The sequence below is a fragment of the Corythoichthys intestinalis genome, chromosome 9, assembly GCF_030265065.1.
Source record: "Corythoichthys intestinalis isolate RoL2023-P3 chromosome 9, ASM3026506v1, whole genome shotgun sequence".
In the NCBI taxonomy this organism is placed as follows: domain Eukaryota; kingdom Metazoa; phylum Chordata; class Actinopteri; order Syngnathiformes; family Syngnathidae; genus Corythoichthys; species Corythoichthys intestinalis.
Window position 1 is genome coordinate 422,787 of NC_080403.1, and position 22,996 is coordinate 445,782.

Consider the following 22,996-nt stretch of genomic DNA (forward strand, 5'->3'; position numbering starts at 1 on the left):
ACGATTTTGAGTCCTAGTCGAAAAATTGAATTGATTCATAGTCATCGAAAAGAGAGTCGTATTCACAACCACAAAAAAAATCCGACGTCAGAATTCTGTGCTTACAGATACAAATGCCAAAATACAAACACAAATGTGTAAATACAAGTAGGCCTAAGAATCTTTTTGACAGCTATCTTACTCCATAGTGGTGGCTATGATTCTTGCTTCTTCGTGCTTTTCAGAAATATGTCATTAGTGTAGCCACTTGTCACTAACATGTCTGACCAATAGCAAAGCACGACATTTGTGTCAAAATAATTCAATCAAAAAGAGGGAGTTCAAAAGTTTTTTCACTTCAACCCAAAAAAAGGAGTTAATTTTTTTTTTCACTTCCATAAAAAAAAAAAAAAAAAAAAAAAAAGACTTAAAATCTTTTTTGATTTCAATCCCCCAAAAAAATCATAAAAAAGAAAAAGAAAAAAAAAAAACATCGTTTTTGTGGGGGGGTACATATGAGTTTTTTCTTTGATTTAATTTTTCTTTATTTAAGCAACGTTTTTGGGGATTGAATTATTTAGACACAGGTTTCCTACCCATAATGTGGCCCAAACACAAAAAGGATTGCTTCAATCACAGAAAAAAATTTCAATAAAAAAAAATTACCTGTTCAAAAGCAATTTTTTCAGTCTCAAATATTTGTTTTGCATTCAAAAAATTTTTCTCTATGATTGAAAAAAAATGTTTTGATTTAAGTGAAGTTTTGGGTTTTTTTTGGGGGGGGAAACAATTTTTTTTTGTTTTGAAGCAACTATTTTCTTGAATGAATTAAAAAGACACAAATGTCCTACCCAAATGTGGCCCAAACGCAAAACAACATTACTTCAATCAAAAAAATCGTTTCAATAAAAAAAAAAAAACTTCACTTCTATTAAAAAAAAAAAAAATTCTAATCAAGGAAAAGTAATGTTCAAATGCATTTTTTTGAGCCTCAGAACTATTTTTGCATTCAAACTCTTTTTCAATTCAATAAACTTTATTTTATTTTTTGATTGAAGCATTTTTTTTTTTTTTTGATTGAATAATAACACAAATGTAGTTCCACACACCTATGATATTTTATGGTTGCCAACTCCCTGAAAAGAAACTACGGGACACCTCATTGGTACAGCAGGCCAGCTCAATAACCATCACCCTTTATTTTTTTTGTATGTGAAAAGTGATTTTTTTTTAAAAATTGTAATTATAGCACTTTAATAATTTTACTCAAAATTGAATGAATTAGGTACATGTTTGAGCGATATGAGCAACTAAAAAACAATGATCAGCAATGTGTTTTTAATACAAAAAATACTAGAATAAAATGAACATCTGTCACGCTAAATTCAAAACTCTATAATTTAACCCTCCAGGTCTTGAGCCTTTATTTTGCTGTTGTTTGTGTATGTGTTTTTGGTTGTTTTTAAATAAATTTTTAAACCATGCAAACAAACTCTAGGGTAAACTTTTTTTTCAACAATGTAGGCGCATTCAAAATTCCCTCAACAATAAAAGTTTCGAAAATGATCACTCTAAATATAATGGGGAAATGCAAACGAAATTGATAGAATACAAAAATATACCGGTAATACAAATAGGGAATATTAGGTAAACAGAAAAGAAGAAGAAAACAAATGATCATGATTTTTAACAAGGTTTTTAGTCAAGCTTCATTCAAACCTCATATCTCCCACTGTCCCACACTCTTATGTCTTCCGTTTTCTTCATGGCAAGCTAAAGTAACCTCCTCGACCAATGACATGAGCAGGATTGTCATTGTTCTGTCAGCTCATTGGTCAGAAAGCAGGAGAGGCGGGGGAATAGGATGCCCTACATATTCTTGAAGAGAACCAGACTAGTATTCGCTCGTTCTCCAAATAAAACATTATTTTTGATTTTCAACAATAATACCGGACATGTACTTTTGTTTCTGAATACAGGAGGATTACGATTTTCAAGGGACGGTGGGAACCATATTTTCATCTTCCATCCAAAATCAAATGAGCGCACAAATAGTGGCGTCGTGAACAATGTCAATCTTTAACTGTACAATTTTCCCAATGCTCCTGTGAACAACACATTGAAGTGTTTTAACTGTGGCAAAAGATGGTAGGCTACTAACAGACTGCCTAGTCGAATTGAATTGCTTGGACATCATTTCACTCTTTTCTTCAGTTTTTATTAGACGCCCCGGAGATATTTACAGGTAGTTGCTTATGACGTACTTGACTTAAGTCATTTCGACCTTATGACGCCGGAGTCTCGTCCGCTATTTTCTCTCCGGCCGTTTTTTATTTTGTTTGTTTGTTTGTTTGTTTGTTTGTTTTTATTATGTTGACTTTTGTTTTGTGATGCATTCCTTTATATTGGTGCAGGACGCATTGAGCAGGTCGTACTTCCAAACGCAAGTAATAGCGCATGACATGTGAAGAAGAACGTATATGCGCACACAAAGAAGAGCGCACACACGAGGAACGACTGACATTGTCATTTCAGAGATTAGCGCGCTCTCTTGCTAGGACCTAGCTCCAACGTCTTGGCGAGGACGTTGCACTGATGTATAATACATGTTTTTGGATAGTTATTTTGAGATTTGGGAGGTATTTAGGGCTACTTACGAGTTGCGTGGAAATTCGGGTTACTTCGCTAGCGTAGGAACGGAATTTATTCATAACCAGGGGACTACCAGTATATATAATAAAGTGACGTAATAAATTAGTGATGTCAAAAGCATCTGTCATTTTTTCAAAAGCATCCCCACAACGAAATATATAAAGTGAAATCATTTTATATGTGGGATGCTTTTTTCAGTGATTCATCATTCTAACGGTAATAAGAATGTTCAGAGCACTCTAGAACTGTAATATTAATTATTTTGTCAACTTCAATCACTTTTACATAACACCCATCACAGGGTAAGGGGAATCACACTCTACAACAGGTGTCAATCCATTTCTACAAAGGGCCAAGTGGGTGAGGACTTTGTTTCAGTCGATACAGCGAAGGCAATTTAACCAATGAATTTTCTGCTGGAACAAGCAGCACCTGACTGCGAACAACTGATTACATTTATAAGCGATCAGATTGGAGAAAAGTTGTCCTATTCAAAAACATGTATTAGTTGTCATTGTATTGTCCTCACCAAGACGTTGGAGGCTGCGAAATGACAATGTCAGACATCCGTGTGGTTTGCTGACTTTATTCTGCTCCTTTAACCTGCATATGACATCATCACTAGTAGAATGATACTAAAATAAAAATGAAATTAAATCAGTTTCATCTTCAGTAACAGCAATTCAAATTTGCGTTTATAACTAGCTGCTGATACAGCAATAACAATTCATACAAATGATTAGCATGTATCAGTTAGCGTCCGCACATCATCAAAAACAGTCACATAAACTCGCCCCAAGTATTCGACAACAATTGACAAGGCACATTAAACAGTACAAAAGGTGTTATACACAGGTGTTGCCTCTGTGGATGCTTCACAAGAAAAAAATGTGAGCTCAGGCTTTGAACTGTAATCTTTCCCCTCACTCTCTCACTCAGCTGCGCAACTTCTTCGTGGGAGCAAAAGCGCTCTTCCTCCTGTGTGCTCTTCTTCGTGTGAGCAAAGAAGTTCTTCTTTGTGTGTACATGAGCTCTTGCGGCATGTGGAAGTACTACCTGCTCTATGCTCACTCCGCTAAAATTTAAGCATGCATCATAAAACAAAAGTCAATATAATTTAAAAAAAAAAACAGCTGGAGACAAAATGGAGGAAGCGACTCCAGTGTTGGGTTTAGAGTCGAAATCACGAATTTCGGGTACGTCGTAAAGTGGGGAATACCTGTATTCTGATGGGAACCATACGACCATTTCAACTTACAAACCAGGTCCTTGAACAAATTTAATTTGTATTTAAAGGTACCACTGTACTGCTTTAGTGATTTGTACATTGTGACAAAAAAACTTCTTTTTAGCAATCCAATAAAGCCAATAGGGATGGAAGAAAAATATAGTGATTGAAACCTTAAAACAGCCACTTTAAGAACCAATGATGAAATTTTCATTTTTTAAAAATGATGTTCTTTAAATGGTGTCTTCCTATATCCATGGATTATTGAAATCTGCTGTTGAGATTCCTCGTTGATCCCCGCAACGTTTCAGCTGGGATATCCGAATCTTATCCTGAATTCACCATGGGTAGTAAAATGGCGTAGTGTTTACTTGCTCAAGGTCAATGTCTCGCAGTGCTGCCACTAATACACATTCAAAAATATCCCATTTGTGTGTGTGTGTGTGTGGCGGGGGGGTCACCCATTTAAAAAACTTAAACAATGTCGTTATTGTTTTATTATTCATTTAATTATTAGTTTGACAGTTTTTTTTTTTTTATGGGTTTAATGAATGATGAATGTGTGTCATGATGCTCACAATGGCGCTTCGTCAATTTCTGGGAAAAATAAAGGATTTTAAGTACGCCTTGTAGTCCGAAAAATACGGTAATATTGTTTATGATTCATCAGTTCAACAGTAAAAAGAATGATCAAAGAACTTAAGAACTGTAATATATAGTGTATTATATCAGCCTTTTGACATGATAAGCTACAGTATGTTTAGAAGCAATATATAGTTTCAAAGTGGCCCATCAACATAACCATAAGACCCTTCCAGGTTAATCTTGAGTGATTATTTAAAAAAAAAAAAAAAAAAAAAAAAGCCATATTATTCAAATGAGTAAAATAATTTGTTAGACAGGCAGTACATTAAAACCAGTCCAAAAGTGCTGGGACGAAAGGCAAGGGTTCAAGAATCAGTACTCGATGGTCACAGCCTTTGTCTTCAGGTATTCATTGAGTGCCTCTTGGCCTGATGGAGTGTAATAGACATGGATTTTATTAAAAAAAAGAATTTATAAAGAGTGAGAAATTATTCAAATTAGTGCTGTCAATTCAATTTTTAACACGCGATCAATTATAGCTTTTCCTGCCACTTAGGACCAGTTGCCCCCGACGTTTTTTCACCACAGACTGGTGAGATGTGGGCCTTTTTTCACAGACGGGCAATGAGTTGCAGAAAATTACAGAACATATAAATAACCGCGGTTTTGGGCACGGTGGGGTTGGGCGGTCACCCAAGGTGGCAAATTACTAGGGGGGCGTGCACGCAAGGTGCACACGAGTGATTGTCTACTATTATAATTGTGCTCCTAGCATTGCAATGACGCACCCTGCAGACCGCACTGCCTGCACGCAACAACACAACAAGAAGGAGGTGGGGGCAGGGATTGGATCAGTTAACAGTGTCACTCACCTAGGGATGACTTTTACTTTTAATGTGCAAATTTTTTTTTTTTTTTTTTTTTAATGAACATTTGACCTAAGGAAAAGAAGATGTAGATTCATTCTGTTAAAGGGCAGCTGAAGACTTCAATTCATTTTACTCGGTTGAATTGCATTGAATGCGCTGTGTGCAAAACTCACCTTAACAAAAATTATTTTGGAATTGATCACAGTTTTGGAGTTACTGCCATAGCAACACCTTAGCAACGAGAGACACGCCTCGCTGCCGACCGCTACCTGATGACGTCAATTCTCAAAGACCTTGCCAGCACTCCAACAGGAAAGTATAGCACCATGCTATCCTTGCCTGTACCTTGTACAATGTAAATTAGAAATGCTTGAGTGTCTTCATTTCCTTGATCTTTTTTTTCTTATTCCTGTGTAGGTGAAGACAGACAGGGAGACCATCTTGCAGCATGCCTCACATTCACTATAATTGGACCACTTATTGCTGATTTCCCTTTTTTATTTCTTTTTTTCTTTTCTTTTAGTCCAGGAAAATGAAGTGTCATCATCTTCCATGCCGCTTATCCTAAAGAGGATCACGGGGTGCTGGAGCCTATCACAGCTAACTACTGGCAGTATGAGGGCTCAATTGGTTGCCAGTTCCAATCGTAGGGCACAAGGAGACAGAGCACCCTTCACGCACACACTCATACCTTAAGGACAATTTAGAGTGTTCAACAGGTGTACTATGCATGTTTTTGGGATAAGGGAGGAACGCAGAGTACCTAGAGAAAAGCCACGCAGGCAAAGGGCGAATATGCAAACTTCACACAGGAAGGCTGGAGCCCGGGCTTGAATCCTTGGTCTCAAAACTGTGCTGTGAGATGGACATGCTAACCACTCATCCATATGCTGCCCTTTTTTTTTTTTTTTTAACAAGTTATTTGGTGAAAGATTAATTGTTAACTCATCTTTACAAGCGTAAAGTTGCCCAACTCTTGTATTTCAAACCTAAAATATGCAATGTTTTTTTGTTTTTTTTTTGCACTTAAAACATTAAAAAATGTTGTGACTAATCGAACTATAATCGCTTGACAGCACTAATTAAAATTTGTTTACAGGTGGTAATTTGATGCTTGACACATTGTTTGCAGGATTTTTTACCCAGGTCTTTGCCGAAGCCAGATTGCTTGAAGCCTCCAAATGGTGACGCCACATCTGTCTTATTGTAGGTGTTGACAAAGACTGTACCAGCATTGAGTTTTTCACTGACATACAGAGCTTTGTTAATATCCCGTGTAAAAACACCTGAAGCAAGGCCATACTCGGTGGAGTTAGCTCTTCTCAGGACATCATCCACATCACTAAACCAGACACAAAAGGTACAATGCACAAGTTATGAAAAAAAAAAAAAAAACACTTCATAGGAGTGAGAGTTACCCGCTCTTAAATTTGGAAATGATCATAATAGGACCAAATGACTCCTCTTGAGCGATATACATGGGATCTTGCACATTGCTGAACACAGTTGGTTCAAAGAAGAAACCTGTCAACAACAACAACAAAATATTACAGTGATTCTCAAAGTTTTACATCAAACTCCACCATAAAGAATAATTGGTCCTCTAGGTATCACCGTCAAACTATTCATCTGTTTTTAAGACCGATTATTCTGGTCAGGGTGACTTCTGGTGAAAGGCTGACTACGCTTCAATTGGTCGCAAGTCAGTCACACAGTACATAGAGAGACAAACAACGGTTTACACTCATATTCACATCAGCACTGAATGTGAATTGATTCTCCGCACCAGCATACGAATAAGTTTTGTAGTAGGCTGAACTGTTCATCAAAAATACACCAGTTTTTTTTTTTATTTAATATAATTGTAAACCACCATAATAATTTGAACATTAAAGGAGCAAAACACTGCTGCTCAAAAATATTGGCACCCCTGCAATTCTGTCAGATAATGCTCAATTTCTCCCAGAAAATGATTGCAATTACAAATGCTTCGGTAGTAATATCTTCATCTATTTTGCTTGCAATGAAAAAACACAAAAGAGAATGGGAAAAAATGTAATCATTATTATTTTACTTGGGCTATCAAACGATTAAAATTTTTATTCAAGTTAATCACAACTTAAAAATTAATTAATCGTAATTAATCGCAATTCAAACCATCTATAAAATATGCCATATTTTTATTTAAATTATTGTTGGAATGGAAATATAAGACACAAGACGGATATATACATTCAACATACTGTACATACTTAAGTACTGTATTTGTTTATTATAACAATAAATGAACAAGATGGCATTAACATTAACATTCTGTTAAAGCGATCCATGGATAGAAAGACTTGTAGTTCTTAAAAGATAAATGTTAGTACACGTTATAGAAATTTTATATTAAAACCCCTCTTTATGTTTTCGTTTTAATAAATTTTGTAAAATTTTCAATCAAAAAATAAACTAGTTACTCGCCATTGTTGATGTCAATAATTACACAATGCTCATGTTGCTTAAACCCATAAAATCAGTCGCACCCAAGCGCCAGCAGAGGGCAACAAAACACAAGCAACAAGTGGCCATGTGGTCACTTTAATCTGTTTGAGCGGGGCATGCGCGTTAATTGCGTCAAATATTTTAACGTGATTAATTAAAAAAATTAATTACTGCCCGTTAACCCGATAATTTTGACAGCCCTACATTTTACACAAGACTACAAAAATGGGCCGGACAAAAGTATTGGCACCCTTTGACAAATCGTGATGCTTTTCTAATTTGTGTAATTCACAGTACCTGTTACTTACCTGTGGCACATAACAGGTGGTGGTAATAACTAAATCACACTTGCAGCCAGTTAAAATGGATTAAGGTTGAATCAACCTCTGTCCTGTGTTCTTGTGTGTACCACATTGAGTATGGAAAAAAGAAAGAAGACCAAAGAACTGTCTGAGGACTTGAGAAGCAAAATTGTGAGGAAGCATGGGCAATCTCAAGTCCATCTCCAAAGACCTGAATGTTCCTGTATCTACTGTGCACAGTGTCATCAATAAGTTGCCCATGGCACTGTGGCTTACCTCCCTAGATGTGGAAAAAAGAAGAGAAAAATTGACGAGAGATTTCAACGAAAGATCGTGCGGATGGTGGATAAAGAACCTCGACTAACATCCAAACAAGTTCAAGATGTCCTGCAGTCCGAGGGTACAACAGTGTCAACGCGTACTATCCGTCGGCGTCTAAATGAAAAGGGACTCTATGGTAAGATACCCAGGAAGACAACACTTCTGACCCAGAGACATAAAAAAGCCAGGCTGGAGTTTGCCAAAACTTACCTGAGAAAGCCCAAAACGTTTTGGAAGAATGTATCTGGTCAGATGAGACGAAAATAGAGCTTTTTGGGAAAAGGCATCAACATAGAGTTTAGAGGGGGAAAAAACGAGGCCTTCAAAGAAAAGAACACGGTCCCCACAGTCAAACATAGCGGAGGTTCCCTGATGTTTTGAGGTTGCTTCGCTGCCTCTGACACTGGACTGCTTGACCGTGTGCATGGCATAATGAAGTCTGAAGACTACCAACAAATTTTGCAGCATAATGTAGAAAGCTGGGTCTCCCTCAGAGGTCATGGGTCTTCTGGCAGGACTATGACCCAAAACACACTTAAAAAAACACTAGAAGATGGTTTGAAAGAAAGCACTGGAGACTTCTAAAGTGGCAAGCAATGAGTCCAGACCTGAATCCCATAGAACATCTGTGGAGAGATTTGGAGATGGCACCCTTCAAATCTCAGAGACCTGGAGACAAAAGAAGAATGGTCTGAAATTCCAGCAGAGCATTTTAAGAAACTCAATGATGAATACTGGAAGCGGATGTTTGCAGCTACTGTATTTTGTCTAAAGGTTGTGCTACCAAGTATTAGGCTGAGGTTGCCAATACTTTTATCCGGCCCATTTTTGGAGTTTTGTGTAAAATGATAATGATTTATTTTTTTCATTCTCTTTTGTGTTTTTTCATTGCAAGCAAAATAAATGAAGATATTACTATCAAAGCATTTGTAATTGCAATCATTTTCTGGGAGAAATTGAGCATTATCTGACAGAATTGTAGGGGTGCCAATACTTTTGGCCAGCAGTGTATGTAAGATTGGTAGCCAAAAATGTTACTGCAACCAGGATCAAAATATTGAAGCACACAACATCCTTTTCCTTCCCCTTTGGGCTGCCAGATAAGTCCTTCGCAATGGAGAATCAAGCTGCCTTATCACACCAATGTTGCATTTTAATCAGAGACTAGAAAATGAAATTTTTAAAGAAATTGCGTAAGTAGCTTTGGTGTGCTGGCCAGTATACTTGTAGTACAAATATATGAAAGTACACGAACCAGTCCACGTGTTTGTAGTAGTAGTACATGTAGGTACATGGGTTGTAGCACTAGTACATGCAAGTACACCTTTATGTAGTAGGCTACTAGTACATGCTGGTACACGCGTTTATAGTACTAGAATACACAGGCACATGTGTTTGTAGTACAAGTACACGCAAGCACACATACTTGTAGTGCAAGTGCAGGTGCTTATAGTGCAGACAGTGCCTTACCTGGCCGCTCTATCTGTTTTCCACCACAGATCAGTGTAGCTCCCTCCTTGACACCAATCTGACAATATTTCACCAGTTTATCCAAATGGGCTTTGTGGTTTTGAGGGCCGTGATCTGTGGAGCGGTCCAGTGGATCACCAATCTTTATTTTCTTAATCTCTTGAACCTAACAGACAAATATTTTTAAATGTGATTTTATAATGACTCCAGCAAATATTTATTTCTTATGTCTTAGGGTGCTTGCAGACCTGCTATCTGTTTGTTTTGCCTATATTCAGGGACTAAATCGGTACAGTTGTCTCTTTTTACATTTGGGGTGTTTGCGCAACCACTGTACAACCACTACTCGCATCATTTGGAAATGACTCTGGAAAGTGTAGTAATGGAGCACAGTGTGTGTGGTTATTTTGTTTTCAGTCTATTTTTTGTGGCAAGTATAGTCTAGTTGTCAATGTTAGGAAAACATTACATTCTCTCAACAAACATAACCAGGGGAGCTGGAATCCCTCACAGCAGGGGGTGCTGGGGATCTTTTATTAGAGTTATCCAAAAATAGCTGTTTCGGTCCAAATTTGTCATGCTCCTGTGCTTTCTTCATACAAGGCGTGCACAATGGCAGTACAGATGCATGCTGGATAGTTTACATACTACTACTAGGCTACTACAAAGACGGCGTCCTATTTCACCTACTGTGTTGGAGTTTTTGTCTTGGAAATAAAAGTTCCCATGTATTATAGTACAAATCCCCAAAGGTAGACGGCGCAATGACACACAAACACATTTGAAAACTAAAAGGTCCATTAAGCCTCGTATTAACCCCCCCCCCCCCCCCTTTCAAAACGCTAAAATAAATTGCACACGAAAATCTCTCTGCCCGGTGACAGCTTAACAGCAACAACAAACAATAATATGGCTACAATGCAAGCAGCTAATGCCTCTGAAATGGCCTCTTGAAATTTTCAAATCCAAGCCTCTTCTCAGGAAACCTCATGTCTGGCTGACAAGGCTCATCAAATCCTGTAATGCTTCGCCCGACGCCGGGGTATCCAGGGACTGGGGCTCAAGTGTCGGCGGTACGTTGCTCCAGCTTGGGCTAGTGAATAACTGGCATCTCCACGATCTAAATCTGCAGCTATTTTTTTTTTTTTTTTAAATAGAACTATCATCATAATAATTTTCATTTTCGACCTCAAATTAAATTTTAGAAAATTTTGCTGTCATTGCACAGAAAAAAATTGCTTAGTCATTTTGGTGCCATGTTAACGCCTCCTCTGTCAACAGTTTACGTTCCGTTCAAATAGCGCTTTATTCAACTTTACCGTAATTTTCGCTCTATAAGGTGCATCTGACTATAAGCCACCCACCAAATTTAACATAAAAATGGCATTTGTTTATAGATAAGCCGCACAGGACTACAAGCTACAGCTGTCTTCACTGTATTATAAGATATTTACACCAAAAATTATCAACCGACAGCACTTTATTTGACAGCAGCATTATAAGATCGTCATAAGACCAAATGAACCACCATGAAGCTTTAAACCAATTGTCTACAAAGCTTCATTGCTTCAAGAAGCTTAAATTTGGCAATCACCGTTCTCTTGGGGGAGACAGTCAACCTCTGCTGCCACCTGCTGTCAACACTGTTGTTGTCCAACATGTTTCCTAGCATGCATTGCAGCGCTACAGATGTGAATAAAAAAAATCAAAATTCATGTTCTGTGATAATAATTTCATCAGTTACTGTTCTAATTGTTTCATTAATTGCTAGTCTTGGAATTAGGTAACACTTCATTTTACAGTGGCGTCATAAGATTGTCATGAGACCATCATAATTATGACATGACACTGCCATGAACATTAATGAATGCTTATGGCAGATGTCATTTTGTGTCATCCGGAAAATTATCTCCCTTTTGAATGGATGTAAAAGATCCAAGCTGGACATGAATGAAGTTAGTCACATAATTTGCCGGATGACACTTAATGACATTTGTCATAAGCATTCGTTAATGCACATGATAATGTCATGTCATAATGACAGTCTTATGGCGGTCTGATGATGCCGCTGTCAAATAAAGTGTTACATATTAACGCAAATAAATCCACAAATAAGCCGCACTGGACTATAAACCACAAAATTCAAAATGAGGGGGGAAAAAGTAGCAGTTTATAGTCCGAAAATTAAGGTAATCCCAAAAGGTAAATACGCTATTGTTTCAATATGTTTTATTTATTTATTTTTAACAACATCAAAAAAAAGAATCTACCAAAACAATTTTTCTCCCCAACACCAGGGGTTGCTGCAGCATCCTCAGTACCCCACTTTCAGCACCATTGATTCTAACTGCTGTTGGAAACTAATGTCCAGGTTTTTCTTAAAACCAAGTCTTCATTATCTGCACATCACAACACTATGGCGCATAAGGTAAAAAATTGCTAGGTTATTGCCATCGTTTCAACTGGGCATATCACAGTTATGAGTGAGTTCTGTTTGTAAACCTGAGTCTCACTGTAAACCAACTGCTTTGGACCACGAAAGCAATCGAGCCAAGACTACCTCCTCTTGTCAATCTCGACTCACTTGTTTTGTTCCACATCGAAGGCCAATTGCTATGTTCAAATCTGGCCAAAAAACTTAGGAAGGACCTAAGAAGGACGTAGGATTTTTAGGAAGAAACACCCCTTGTTTCAGGAACAAACGCTCCAAACTGGAGTTCTGAAAGCACCCTAAGACATCTGACCAGGAATGTCATAGCATAACTTTACTAAGCTCAGCTCCTAGAGTACTAAAAGAAAGCTAATGTGAGCGTAAGTCAATAGGTGTCTGCTCTTTTGATCTAATTTCTTGTATATTGTATATTGCTTGTTTATACATACATCCTCGATACAGTAATGATGTCATCCTGTCAGATTACAGTGCTTTTAGAAGCTGTCGTTTCGCTACTGACCAACAGATGAAAGAGGCTTTAGGCCCTCCTTTTTTTTTTTTTTTTTTTTTTACTAATTTAGCAATGAAAATTTTGATGACGCTTTTAAAGTACAAATTAACACGTAATTAACAAAAATAAATCACAAACAATGAAGTCAAATGCTGATAGCATTAAGTTGTGCAAAAGAATGGAATGTAAACAGATTCAGAACACTGACTTCATCTTTCCAACATGATTCAAAACAATTCCTAATAAAATATCTAGCATTAATATTATAGCATATTACTATATATAATAGTATTATAATCATTTTTCATAAAGGGTGTCATTTTGAAGCTATTCTTTCATTTTTCATAAAGGTTGTCATTTTGAAGCTATTCTTAGCGTAGAATCTGAATTCTGAAGTATGTGGGATTAACTCCAGAAGTCGTTATTTATATGACGGACATGAAGTGCTTTTATTTTGAAATGTTCACCTGAGGTTCTTTCACTAACCCGCTAACAGTAAGCTTTACACTCCGCAAAAAAAGCTTTTTGTCATTGTATGTGGTGTCAGTAATCAATTTTTTTCATTTGCAAATGCTGTTAGCCTAATTTTTCATGTTTGAAGTGTCACCTTTTAACCATAAGTTTGCGTGTTGGAGAAGATTGCCAATGTTTTATAGCAGGCTAAAGTAGGTCCCCTTTTTCCCCATTAGCCTCAATGTAGCAATGCTAACGTTTAAAGTGTTTAATATAGATGTGTTTCCGTATGTTTGTATGTCTGAACTTTAATTCTACGGCGTGTTGATGACCAATAAACATTTGTGAAAGGAAATGGAGTCTCGTATGCCATCAACACGCACGCACAAATATATGCACGCACGCACGCGACGATAAAACACAGCCGTGAAATTACCGCCCTCATTTTTATTTACCGTGCGATAAATGGAATCATTGCATATCGCGGCAGGCTTAGCAACTTCAATAAAACATGTCATTAGTTAGATGGACTTACAATCTGCCAGCGTGTAATTGTCTCCTGTCGTCTTCCAAAATTACAACTGGGTGACGGCGCTTTAGGTGTTCATTCACAGCTGACGTGCAGCCAAGCTTGACATTGAAGAGACAGGACACAACAGTGTACCCTCCTTTGTTTCGTTGAAATAAGTCAATGTTTTGGCCACTTCGGTCTTTGGTGCGCTTTTTTGGCTTTGTGCCGCTTTCCCCGCTTGCATACCAAGCGTCCAACATTAAAAAAAGCTCCCGAGAAGATCCCCCACCCACCCCTTAAAAATGTTCTCCTCGGATCTACACAATTCAAGTAGGTCACCCTTTTTGACTGTGAAAACGGCGAATTTTGCCGAAATGTGAGAGGTTTTCATGCCTGGTGGCTTGCTGCTCAACTGAAAACTTTTTTTCTGAGGGTATCACAAAGCTTTTGCAACAATGGACCAACTGCATTGAAAAGCAGGGTGACTATGTTGAAGATGATGTGAAGGTAACTTTTGTATTGTTGTTGTATCAAATAACAAAAATGGAGCGCAGATACTTATTGACTTACCCTCGTGATATAACTCATGAATTCACAAAATAAGCACAAAGTGGAAATTGAATTAGCAAATGGTTCTGATAAAAGTACATTTCACATCTAGTCATATATTTCATTACAAAATTTATCTCAAGGTACATTTTGTAAGCAGCAGCTCTTGAATGTAGCTACTCGCACGTTCAAGGAAACAAACCAAAAGAAGAAAACAAAGCACTTACCACTTTCCCCACAAACTGGTCGTGGATACTGTCTTCCACAAACAGTCTGCCAGCTGCTATACAGTTCTCTCCCTTGTTGAAGAACACTGAACTCATGCCCTGGAATATACATTGACTCAACTCAGCTAAACTCTATATTATTTACGTATAGTACACTGCTGGCCAAAAGTATTGGCACCCCTGCAATTCTGTCAGATAATGCTCAATTTCTTCCAGAAAATGATTGCAATTACAAATGCTTGGTAGTAATATCTTCATTTATTTTGTTTGCAATGGAAAAAACCCAAAAGAGAATGGGAAAAAATCATCATTATAATTTTACACAAAACTCTAAAAATGGGCCGGACAAAAGTATTGGCATCCTCAGCCTAATACTTGGTAGCACAACCTTCAGACAAAAACACTGCAAACAACCGCTCCCGGTATCCAGTTTCTTACAATGCTCTGCTGGAATTTTAGACCATTCTTATTTGGCCAACTGATTTGAAGGGTGCCATTTTCAGATCTCTGCACAGGTGTTCTATTGGATTCAGGTCTGGACTCATTGCTAGCCACTTTAGAAGTCTCCAGTACTTCCTCTCAAACCATTTTCTAATGCTTTTTGAAGTGTGTTTTGGGTCATTGTCTTGCTGGAAGACCCATGACCTCTAAGGGGGACCCAGCTTTCTCATACTGGGCCCTACATTATGCTGCAAAATTTGTTGGTCGTCTTCAGACTTCATTGTGCCATGCACACGGTCAAGCAGTCCAGTGCCAGAGGCAGCAAAGCAACCTCAAAACATCAGGGAACCTCTGCCATGTTTGACTGTGGGTACCGTGTTCTTTTCTTTGAAGGCCTCGTTGTTTTTCCCCCTGTAAACTCTATGTTTATGCCTTTTGCCAAAAAGCTCTACTTTCGTCTCATCTGACCAGAGAACATTCTTCCAAAACGTTTTTGGCTTTCTTAGGTAGGTTTTGGCAAACTCCAGCCTGGCTTTTTTATGTCTCTGGGTCAGAAGTGGGTATCCTTCCTAGGTATCCTACCATAGAGTCCCTTTTCATTCAGACGCCGACAAATAGGATGGGTTGACACTGTTGTACCCTCGGACTATAGGGCAGCTTGAACTTTGGATGTTTGTCGAGGTTCTTTATTCACCATCCACACAATCTTTTCATTGAAATTGCTCGTCAACTTTTCTTTTCTTTTTTCCACATCTAGGGATGTAAGCCACAGTGCCATGGGCAACTTATTGATGACACTGTGCACAGTAGATACAGGAACATTCAGGTCTTTGGAGATGGACTTGTAGCCTTGAGATCACCCATGCTTCCTCACAATTTTGATTCTCAAGTACTCAGACTGTTCTTTGGGCTTCTTTCTTTTCTCCATGCTCAATGTGGTACACACAAGGACACAGGAAAGAGGCTGAGTCAACTTTCAATCTATTTTGACTGTGATTTAGCTCTTGCCACCACCTGTTATGTGCCACAGGTAAGTAACAGGTGCTGTTAATAACACAAATTAGAGAAGTATTATGTAGTATGGAGTATTTTGTAAAATGATAATGATTTAATTTTTTCCCATTCTCTTTTGTGTTTTTTCATTGCAAACAAAATAAATGAAGATATTACTACCGAGCATTTGTAATTGCAATCATTTTCTGGGAGAAATTGAGCATTATCTGACAGAATTGCAGGGGTGCCAATACTTTTGGTCAGCAGTTTACTTTGAGACAAGGGCGTAGGTTTGGTCTGAACATTGGTAGGGATGATATAACTTCATAACCTGCATGTACACTTTTTGCAGGGGACGGGACATTAATAAGACCAAACAGATTGGGCGAACGGGGGTCAGGGCCACCTTTCTCACGAATATGAACCTAATTAATTGATAGGCTAAATGATCAATGCAAACTCAATCTGTATTGACCTATACTCATTTTCATGTGTATTGGTTCAGGTGATACAACGTTCAATTAAAACCTTTGCTTTCAAAATCTATGAAAGAAACATTTTGGAGTGCAAGTCCCTTTACTTGTTCATGTTCATTTCAGTGTCCCCCTGAAGTGAACCCATTCTTCGATAGCTCCCCGTTTTTTTTGTTTGTTTTGTTTTTAAAATAAAGGGACTTGCAACTCTGAAGCCACCGCGCTGCATTACCGTAATGCACATAACGGAAACAATGATCTAAATGAGCGACAGCTAGCTTGACCTCGTTGTTTCTTTTGGAGGCTGGCCTGATCTCAGTAGTTTTGCAGGCTAGCAAGCTCACATAGTTTAATGTTATGCTTACTCTGATATAGGTCGGACTTTCAGTTGCAAAATTAATGGTTTTTTCCCCACCTCTAAAACATTTACATCTTTTTACATTTCTTACAGTGGCTGCTGCTGGCTGAAAAAAAACTTGTAATATCCATCCGCTTCGAAGGGGGCAGGGGAGGCGGCATATTGTCAACATGAATCTGTTGGGGCTGTGTGAGTGTTCGTGTGTGTCTGTGAGGGGGAGGGGTCCTTACATGCTATCCCTAAATCTAAATTACTTATGTAACTGAACTCATTATAAAATGCAAATAAGTTTGGTTAAAAGTTGGTAGGGACAATTTGAGCAGCCTGAAAAGTTCCTAGTGTTTTGTCCCAACCGTCTTTATACAAACCTACGCCCTTGGTTTGAGAGCAAACAGAGTTGTAACAAAGTGCTGTAAATAAATAGAACTCAACCATGAGGCTCACGACTGTATTACCGTACGCTGTTTTAAAAAAACAAACAAACAAAAAACAAACAAACAAAAAGAATGCATACCATACGCACAGCCTTCTCCATGTCACAGTCACTGAAGATGATGAGAGGAGATTTTCCTCCGAGCTCCAATGACACTTTTTTAACATTACTGATTGCACAGCTTTTGCAGAATGGCAATAGAGATAAAGAAGGTTTTAATAATTCATCCTGGTAATTTTGGATACATTTTGGATTACCTTTTCATAATGTGTTTACCAATTTCCGTGGAACCTGTGAATCCCAGTTTTCGGACGTCGGGATGGTCAGATAGGCGCTGACCCACCAATGCGCCTACAAGAAAATAGATTCTTTTCTTTTTTTAAATAACACACACACACACACAGGGGCAGACTTGGGGAGGCGGGGGGCAGGGGTGCCTGGGAGTAATTAAAAAACCGGGCCATTCCATGGGTAATGTTGGAAGCCATCCAGCCAGCAACACAAAGAAGTGACCTACTAATATTCACCAACCTTGGCCAGAACTTATTCAAAACTGGATTTACATACCACAAAAATCATAACTGTAACCTGTAACCTGATCAAAGTATGCATGTAGAACTTTTAATTCAAATTTTCTAAATTTTGGTACAGTAAAAATGCATAGTTTTGAGTATGTGAGTAGTCAGACAGGTCCACTACTAATATTCACTAACCGTGGCCATAACAATCAAAATTGTGGATTTACAGTACCACAAAAATGAGAACTGTAACCAGATCAAAGTCCACATTTAGGACATTTAATTGAAATTTTCTAAATATTGGTGCAAAAGTTTTGAGTCTTGGAGTAGTCAGAGAGGTCCACTTCTAATATTCACCATCCTTGTCTAGAATTCAGAATTGTGGATTTTCTGTACCACAAAAATGAGAACTGTAACCTGATCAAAGTACTGTACTCATGCAGTACTTTTAATTCATTTTTCCAAATACTGGTACAGTAAAAATGCATAGTTTTGAGTATGGGGGTAGTCAGAGAGGTCCACTACTAATATTCACCAACCTTAGCCAATACTTATTCAGATTTGTGCATTTACAGTACAACAAAAATGAGAACTGTAACTTGCCATCTACTAAAACAACCTGTTGCTCAGGGGAATCGCATAATATTGTACTGACATGACAATGCATGTAACGCACATGTAGGTAGAGCGGTTTTCAGATCAGGCAACCTTATTTCATTTCTAAATGATAACAATGGTGGTGTTATGTAATTTTGAGTGTTGAGAGATTAAGAGTTGGGAACAATGAGAGCACACTGTAGTCATCTGCCTTGCTGCTCGTTGCATTTACCGTAATCCTTGGGTGCGCTAAATCTAGGGTCCGCTCATTTGACCACAGGCCCACCGGGGAAATCCCCGGTGTCCCCGTATGCCAGTCCCCCTTTGCATACACAAATAAATAGTCACATCCAAAAGTATTGGAAGAGCAAGTTCAATTCTTTTAGGTTTTAGTTTTGTAGACTGAACACATTCTGGTTTCAGATAACATGATACAGGTACAGATAAAAACTAGCCTTTTGCCTAATTCTGGTCATAGACTTCATAATTATATTGACAAGTCACCATCATCACACGCTGCGCCACGCCTTAAAGTAGGGGGCCTGCCCACATCCAGCTTCAAGAGGAGTCATTCTCAAACACACGCACGCAGCGATCTAACGCCAGATTTAGGTTGAAAAAGTACGAAAGCTGCACCGCAAACAGGAAGGATTGTCTCAGGAGTGATTTGTTCCAGGATTTAAGGTAATTATGACATTTTTCGTACCATACATGCATTTTGAAACGTTGTGAAAAAAATCAATGGGAAAAATTAGCCGCTAAGGCACTGGGGTCATAGTTCGCAATATTTACGTCAAATAAATAAATGCTAACTGCACGTTTTTTGGGTTTTTTTTTTTTTTTTTTTTGCTATTAACCATGAATCGAGACTGTTTTACATCCATATCTATAAAGAATTGAGGGATTTAAGCATTTATTCACAAGAATTTTTAACGGAAAAAGCTCTTTGTAGTGACAAGGTGGCGTCACAGTGACTAAAGACTAGTAGCACATTCAACATATTTACGTAAAATAAATGCTAACTGCCTGTTTTGTTTTTTTGCTTTTAATGAGGAATTGAGACTGTTTTACCTCCATATCTATAAAGAATTCAGGGATTTAAGCATTTATTCACATGAATTTTCAACGAAAAAAGCTGTTTTCATAAGGCGGCCGCTACATTTGCTTACTGACTAGCATCATAGTTTGCAATATTTACGTAAAATAAATGGTAACTGCCCATTTTTTTGCTTTTAACCAAGAACGAGACTGTTTTACGTCCATATCTACAGTATAAAAAATTCAGAGATTTAAGCATTTATTCATAAGAATTTTGAATGGAAAAAGCTCTTTGTGATTCCATTCGGTCAGCTTTGACAGCCACGCCAACAATGCAGGCCACCTATTAATCGGCCCCGTGCGCCATGACCTGTCAATATCCTTATAAAGTCTACGTTCTGGTATATTTTACAATGAGTTGTAACGTTAATGTGCACTGTCCTTGTAAATAAATGTTTTTTGTTTGTTTTTTTAAAGATAAATACGACACAAAAGTTAAGTATTCCAGCTTTTATTCCGAGATTTTTGTATCAAGATGTGAAAAAAAACAACCCAGGAAATATGACCTTTTATTTGGACCCACCCACTTTGTAAGTGAGCAAAGGAATTGGAACATGTGACTGAAGGGAGTTTTGCCTTTTAGATTGATTGTACAGACATTAAATAGCTCCTGTATTCAGCTTTGGGTTTTACCTGTGAAAACTACATTTTCTGTTAAGCAAATGTGAAGACTGAAAAGCTGTCTATGGGAGAAAACCAAACCATTTTAAAGCTGAGAGAAGAGGGAAAATCGCACAAGCATCGCGCATAGCATCAATTCGGAATGTTTTGAAAAAGAAAGAAACTACTGTGCAGTATCGCACAAAAGTAAGACATAAAGGATGAATTTTCGTTGAGGAAATACAACCTGACAATTATATTCTCACCTGATCCCGGCAGAATATTAATAACCCCTTTTGGCAATCCGGCCTTTGCTGCCAACTCCGCAAACTTCAGCGCTGTCAGTGGAGTTACCTGGTAATAAAATGATGAAGATTTTACACTGCAAAGAATTCAATGCTTTATGGCTAAGTATATCAAGTTATTTTAGAGGACAACCTGTGCTGGCTTTAGGACAACTGTATTTCCTGCTGCCAGACACGCTGCAGTCTTCCAAGCCAGCATCATCAAAGGGTAATTCCAAGGAATTACAATGGCACACACTCTAAACAAGAAAGTTACAGCTTCTGACATCACTTCCATTTTTGGTTGGAAATTCTCCAATATTGCACATCAGAAATATGATATTCTACTTTTCCATTTATTAAAGAAGATTCTTTCTGCTTGGATGCATGATACAGTTGTGGTTGAAACTTTACATAAATAAATATAAAGAACATAATGTCATGGCCCTCTTGAGTTTCCAGTTATTTCTACAACTCGGATTTTTGTGTGATAGAGTGATTGGAACAGATACTTTCTAGTCACAAAAAAAAAAACATTTATGAAGTTTTGCTCTTTTATGACTTTATTATGGGTTAATGGGCTAACAGAAGAAGGGACCAAATCTGCTGGGTCAAAAATATAGATTAAGTAACTATTTGGTTACATGTCCCTTGTCCATTTCCACTTCAATTAGGCGCTTTTGGTAGCCATCTAAAAGCTTCTGGCAAACTTCTGGTTAAATCTTTGGGCGCTTTCACATTAGTCCAAGAGGACCAGGGTCCGGTTGGAGAGCTACCTCGCAACATTACTTGAAGATGACTTGTTGGAAAGGTTTAGCATTCACACTGCGCCAACCGAACCTTCCAAGTAGCATCTTGTGGACGAAAGGCGCACTCCTTGATTGGACAAATATAAGAGAGTGGAGGCAGCGTGCAGCATCACAGCACGCACGTAATGTAGCATAAATTAAGTCACTGCTCGGCCAGCAGCAGGGTCACTCCCTCCTGACTCTATGCTGAGCAAGGTGGAGTATATAAAAAAATGAATAGGAGAAAACGAAAACCACAAAAGGGAACCGCGTGGTACCCCAAATGGGGTGTCTCAAATTGAACTGTCAAATTGTTGCCACTTGAGCGAGACTCAGGAAACGGCCGCTCTAAAAGTCTCCGCCTGTCTCAGCCACTGTCACTTTCACACGGTCCGTTCAGAAACAGCATGCAAAACACAACCGCCACATTAGAACCTGATTGCGTGTATCAAATGCATCTGCTTAACGCAGCACAACAACATTTGGCCATGGTTCATTGACAGTCCTCTAGCCAGTGTTGGTTTTGAATGGCATGCGCACTGTACTTCCGCTTCCAAGGATGCCCTAAGTGTAGGGTCACAGCCTGCAGCATCAGCTCTATGCTGTGATGATGCATATAAAGTAGCAAAAGCGCACACTGCTCCCGTCATAGGCAGAGCAGGGTGCGCTTAAAGCGTACAGAGACCCACGCTTTTTTAACGGGCCAGACTTCATTTGTTTGGTCTGAACTAGAGTTCGGGCGCGCATTCACATTTAAAAAACGAAGTGGCCTATCTTAGAAAAAAAAATTCTGGTCCGTTTAAAGCGGACCAAACAGTGCTAGTGTGACACCGCCATTAGACCACTTCTCTTGACAAAATTGGTGCAGTTCAGTTTTATTTTTTAGCTTTCTGACATGGACTTGTTTCTTTAGCATTGTCCACATGTTCTCAATGGGGTTTAAGTCAGGCCATTCTAAAACCTTAATTCTAGCCTGATTTAGTCATTCCGTTTCCACTTTTGATGTGTGTTTGGGTCATTGTCCTGTTGGAACACACATCTATGCCCAAGACTCAACTTTTGGGATGCTGATTTTGGTTATCTTGAAGAATTTGAAAGTAATCCTCCTTCTTCATTATCCCATTTATTCTCTGTAAAACACCAGTTCCACTGGCAGAAAAACAGCCCCACAGCATTATACTACCACCACCGTGCTTGACGGTAGGCATTGTAGTTCTAGGGGTTAAAGGCTTTACCATTTCTCCTCCAAACATATTGCTGGGCATTGTGGCATACAGCTTTTTTTGTCATCTTACCTCCAGAAGGTCTTATTTTTGTCCACGTGATTAGCAGCAAACTTCAGTCGAGCCTTAAGGTGTCGCTTTTGGAGCAAGGGCTTCCTTCTTGCACGGTAGCCTCTCAGATCATGGCAATGCAAAACACGCTTGCCTGTGGACACTGAAGCCTGTGGTCCAGGAGCTTGTAATTCTTTGCAGATCTGCTTTTTGGTGGTTCTTGGTTGACTCTTCACCCTTCTGAGGGATTTTCTCTCAGCAGCAGGTGTTCGCTTGCATTTTCGTCCTGATCATGGCAGTGACAAAACAGCGCCATGCATTTTATACTTACAAACAATTGTTTGCACTGTTGCTCTTGGGACCTGTAGCTGCTTTGACATGGCTCCAAGTGACTTCCCTGACTTGTTCAAGTCAATTATTTTCTTTTTGAAATCCATGCTGACCTCCTTTGACTTTTCCTTTGTAGTGTTTGTGGGCATTTGTATCCAATGAGCCCTATTTAAAGCTGTAATGTGAAGTAATTTCATAACATGCCAAATAGGGTCACAATTAAAGTAATTAAAC

General features: G+C 38.4%; 1 protein-coding gene across 1 annotated transcript in view; it reads right to left on the bottom strand.

Moving 5' to 3' along the window:
• Positions 1 to 4,706: 4,706 nt before the first annotated feature.
• The window catches only part of aldh1l1 (aldehyde dehydrogenase 1 family, member L1), a 78,323-nt gene continuing 60,033 nt past the window's right edge, over positions 4,707 to 22,996 (bottom strand). Inside the window, exons 16-24 of the mRNA XM_057846947.1 lie at positions 20,525 to 20,630; positions 20,353 to 20,440; positions 17,531 to 17,624; positions 17,355 to 17,454; positions 14,576 to 14,674; positions 9,894 to 10,059; positions 6,732 to 6,837; positions 6,456 to 6,655; positions 4,707 to 4,872 (exon numbers count right to left, since the gene is read on the bottom strand). Of these exons, the coding sequence (XP_057702930.1) occupies positions 4,817 to 4,872; positions 6,456 to 6,655; positions 6,732 to 6,837; positions 9,894 to 10,059; positions 14,576 to 14,674; positions 17,355 to 17,454; positions 17,531 to 17,624; positions 20,353 to 20,440; positions 20,525 to 20,630 (1,015 nt within the window). The 3' untranslated portion in view covers positions 4,707 to 4,816. The remainder of the gene's footprint in view (positions 4,873 to 6,455; positions 6,656 to 6,731; positions 6,838 to 9,893; positions 10,060 to 14,575; positions 14,675 to 17,354; positions 17,455 to 17,530; positions 17,625 to 20,352; positions 20,441 to 20,524; positions 20,631 to 22,996) is intronic.